This window comes from Octopus bimaculoides, chromosome 11, assembly GCF_001194135.2.
Source record: "Octopus bimaculoides isolate UCB-OBI-ISO-001 chromosome 11, ASM119413v2, whole genome shotgun sequence".
Taxonomy (NCBI): Eukaryota; Metazoa; Mollusca; class Cephalopoda; order Octopoda; family Octopodidae; genus Octopus; species Octopus bimaculoides.
The window spans coordinates 77747620-77752436 of record NC_068991.1 but is presented as its reverse complement, the minus strand read 5'-3'; the positions used below and the strand labels follow the sequence as shown (position 1 = coordinate 77752436).

Here is a 4817-nt window from a genome sequence, read left to right as displayed (position 1 = left end):
ATATATATATCATCATCATCATCATTTAGCATCCATTTTCCATGCTGGCATGGGTTGGATTTTCGACAGGGTCCAGCAAGCTGTAAGCCTGTGTTGTGCTCCAGTGTCAGTTTTGGTTATGAATTCAGTAGTTGGAAGCCCTTCCAAGCATGACTCACTTCACAGAATGTACTGGGTGTTTTTGCAAACCAGCAGCACTGGTGCGTCGAGTAAACTTTCAAGGTAAGAACAGACAGGAACAGGAAGAAGGACAAGCTTCCTCGACTATGTGGGGTTGGGTGGACGGGTGGGTGTAGTATTTGAGAAAGGGAGGGGCAATGGTGCTGAGAGGCTTGAGTGTGATGGAAGAACCAGGCCGGGTGGTTTGTAATAGAGATGCAAGGCTGAGAAATTTGGAGAGAAGTTGGAGAGAAGAGAGAAGTGGTCGTGGGACGCTGGAGGATCTCAAGATACATTAGATCACAAGATGAGGGATAGAGGGGGAAGATGGGGGGGAGGGTTGAAGGTGTATGTAGCAAGTGAAGGTGAGAGATATAGGAATGGCTCAGAGGGGAGTGATGGTAGATGTGAGAGGGTTTTTAGGGTGATAGCAGGTAAGAGAGGGGTTAAGAATGGAATACAGTAGAGGAGAGAGGGTGGAGAGAGAGAAGGAGTAATGGCTGAAGGCAGAAAAGGAGGTGATGAGTGAAAATTGTGTGGGTATGGAAGATAATGAGGAATGGGAGTGGTTGTGAGAAAGGGAGACGTAATATGTCCCAAAAGCTGGTACATGTCACAAAAAGCTGGTTTGTTTCCTTTCCAAATCCCCTGGTTGATCTTGAAAAAAGCATGCTCATACAGACATGGATCATACAGCCATTCTATAAAATGCCTGTCATGTTTAAGGGAGAAACATTTTATCCTGTTTGAAAACAAAATTGTCTTAAACTGAAAATCTGAACTAATGAACTGTTGCAGACATTGTTTGAAGTTTAAGATTTTGAGGCCTTTGTCACTGGACGATTAATGTGTATCACCATTTCTCACTTCAGTATAAGTTTTGCTGTTTTTATTATTGCTTTGAATATGGTGGATGTTTTGAAATATTTGAACAAGCATTGTTTCTTTCCAAGCATTGCCTTCAATCTTTCTGCAATTCTATTTGAGATTTTATTTTTACAATTTGCTTTTACCATTTATGTTTCATGTGAATTATGTTATTCAGTTGTTAATTTGACTCATTTTGAATGTTTATATTATTTTTCATCAGCAGCCAATCGTTTTTATCCAGCAAACGTCAGCAATGGTGAAAACTCATAACTGTTGTTCAATCAGCTTCAAATGTTTCTTTGATGAGTTACCACAGAATTATCACAGCGTGCTTCCAAAAGATCACTTTTGTTTGATGCTCTGATGATTGATTACATGAAACTCTGAGTAACAGTTTAGGGAAGATTTTCAGCTTCAATAAAATACCATATATATATATATATATATATATATATATATATATATATATATACCTATGTAAGGAGAGTTATATCTAAAAGGTTTTTATATTTAAAAGGCTTAAAGATATGTATGTATAAAGGGATTTATATATATATGTATATATATATATATATATAAAGGCTTTTATTGTTATTTTATCATGAGAGGTTGACGTGGAATTGAAAATAGAACTAGGGGGTTCTTCAATTATATTATTATGATAGTGACTGTGCCAGTCCATCAAAGCATACTTTATATATAATCCTTTCAGTTTAACTGCCATAACACGTATGATTTAATCATTTCGAAGGAAAATAAAATCTTCGTAAAAGCTATTCAACTGGAAGTGCATTACTTGAATATTATGAACATTTCTCCTGTTGAAGAATTGAAGAATTGAAGAATCTCATTGGAAAGTTGACAAAGTGAAAATCCATTCAGACATGCAAGTACTTCGTCAATTTTCACTTGGTGATACAAGAATTCTACAATGGAGTGATTTATGCAAGACTTTTCCATAATGTTGGTTATAGAAAAACCACAGACAACAGAAACTCAAAACAAAGGAAGCAAACACAAAAAAACAAAACAAATAATAATAATAAAGAAAAATGTAAAACAAATATAGATATAAAGCAGGAAGCTAATTAAAACTATAGGTGTAGGAATGGTTTGCATGTTCTCATGAGAATTCTTTAACATAATCTTTAACTTCATTGTTATCTCAGCCATAAAGATGGCTCGGAAAAGTTACCTGAACAACCAATTATGGTGAAACTATTGGTTGTAGTGTGTTCAATATGACTGAAGGAGGATATTGAATAAAAATATTATACTCTAAAGCATAGGCTCTCAAAGTGGGCACTACCACCCCCTGGTGGGCATTGAGACGATCCAGGTGGGCACTGGTGCCAAAGGGAGAGGTAGAGAAAAAGGAGGCATTGGGAGGAAGGCCATGGATTGGGGAGGGGCGTTATCATCATCAACATCATCATCATCATCATTATGAATTTATTATAATATATTTATAGTACTGTATACAAATTATATAATATTACATTAAACATCAAATGATTCATAATATATATAAATTAGTAAGATTTAAAATATTTATTTATACATAAAAATAGGGGTGGGGGCACTGAGGGTATGATGTAGCCATGAGGGGGGCACTGCGACCCCAAAATGTTTGAGAACCTTTGCTCTAAAGCGTAAAAAGGAATTTGTAGAGTTCTCTTTGCAACCGTTTGAATGTATAAAAGAAAAATTGAAGCCAAGTCAGACTCAAGTATTCAGGTTGGTTTTGAGCCAGAGCCCCTATTTCGGTTTTCATGTCCCTTAAGCAGCCGAGAGATCAATACTCACCAACTGAATAGACACGAGTCCATTGCAGAATGACTCTCCTCTCCACCAATGCCCCCCACCTACCATTAGTATCATTTTTATCTGGGTGTACCGGAGCAACACGAAATGAAATACCTTGCTTAACGACATGATCTGATCCAGAATTAAATGGAAACAAGGAATAAATTAGCAATTAAATATTGCAGCTGATTTAACTTGTCTGAAAGTAATTATACAGTGAGCCTTAACCCTTTCCAGGCACATTGTGCAGATCCAGAAGTCGTCCCATTTCTGCTAATTGCTCTCTCCTCTATCAATTTTATTATGAAGGCAAAGTGGGGACCCTTTTGCCTTACAGGGGCCAAAGCAACCCCACTAGTGGTGGTGCTTGCACACTCTCTAAATTTGTATGGTCTTCTTCTTCTTCTTCTTCTTCTTCTTCTTCTTCTTCTTCTTCTTCTTCTTCTTCTTCTTCTTCTTCTTCTTCTTCTTCTTCTTCTTCTTCTTCTTCTTCTTCTTCTTCTTCTTCTCTATCTCTGGTATTTGAGTACTCTTTTTTCCACCTTGTTTCACATTTATGTGTTTACTCCGGTATATATGTATGTGTATATATATGTTAGTGTGTGTGTGTACACACACACACACACACACACACACACATATATATATATATATATACACACATATATACACGTATGTGTTTTTCATTTGTGTCTGTCCTCTCTTCACCCCTTGACAACCAGTGCTGGTTTGTTTATGTCCCCATAACTTAGTCATTCAGCAACAGACACCAATAGACTAAGAACCAAACTTTAAAATAAATCAAAATATAAAGAAATGCTGTGGTCGATTTGCTTGACTAAAACCTTTCAAGGTAGTGCCCCAGCTTGGCCACAATTCAATAACTAAAGCAAATAGAAGACAAACGTAATGGATAAAGCAAAAAAATATATAAAAAAAAGACTCTCTCACCTCCAATTTCAAGCATTTTTGGATGAACAAATTTCTTTGATTTTTGGGTTGGATTAATAAAGACATCTGCTTCATTTCCATAAAGTTTAAAGAGTTTTTGCTGCCATTTAATGGAAGCAGAATGGTTAGCATTTGGTAATGATTCATTTGGATGTAATTCTGTGTTATTACTGAGATAAATGTCTTCGTCATTGTCTTCTGAAGTTGTGATTACCTGAGAAGATTCTTCGAAATCAGAAATCGTTGCCTGAATAACAAGAGAAATACAATATGTCAAGTTGCGAAGAACATGCAGGAAGGACATGGCGAGGTCTGTTTTTCTATAAAAGCTATGAAATTTTATGTTGATGTAAGCTGTTGATTATGCTAAGAATAAAACGATGATGATGATGATGAAGGTGGTGAAGATGGTGAAGATGATGATGATGATGATGATGATGATGATGATGATGACGACGATGATGATGATGATGAAGATGATGATGATGATGATGATGATGATGATGATGATAGTGGTGAAGATGACGATAGCAATGTTGATGATGATAATGATGTTGATGATGATGATGACAATGTTGATGATGATGGTGGTGGTGGTGGTGGTGGTGATTGTGATGATGATGTCCTCAATGTACTCACACATCTGCCTTGACGTTTGGCCGTCCAGTTGTTCGATCAACTGAATGACCTGCTCTCTGAATTAGCAATGCAAAGTGGCTGAGTATTACATAGACACCAGACTATCATCAGCATCATCATCATCATCATCATCACTGTTATTGTTGTTGTTGTTGTCATCACTATCACTGCTGCCATCCTCACCACCACCACCACCACAACTACCACCACTACCACCGCCACCTCTCAGTCACAACCACTTCTATCATCACCACCACCACCACCACCACCACTGCCACCATAATCACTATGACCATCTCTAACAGCAACGCCACCATCACCACTAACAACACCAACAAGAGCAGCAGCAAGAACAACAACAAACACCTCCACCACCACCACAACCACCACCA

General features: G+C 37.3%; 1 protein-coding gene across 7 annotated transcripts in view; it reads right to left on the bottom strand.

Annotated features, from left to right (window-relative positions):
• The window catches only part of LOC106868589 (uncharacterized), a 137656-nt gene that overhangs the window by 92274 nt on the left and 40565 nt on the right, over positions 1 to 4817 (bottom strand). For all 7 annotated transcript variants that reach the window (XM_052971951.1, XM_052971952.1, XM_052971950.1 and 4 more), the window contains one exon: positions 3787 to 4033. In XM_052971951.1, coding sequence (XP_052827911.1) covers positions 3787 to 3978 — 192 coding nt within the window. In that variant the 5' untranslated portion in view covers positions 3979 to 4033. The remainder of the gene's footprint in view (positions 1 to 3786; positions 4034 to 4817) is intronic.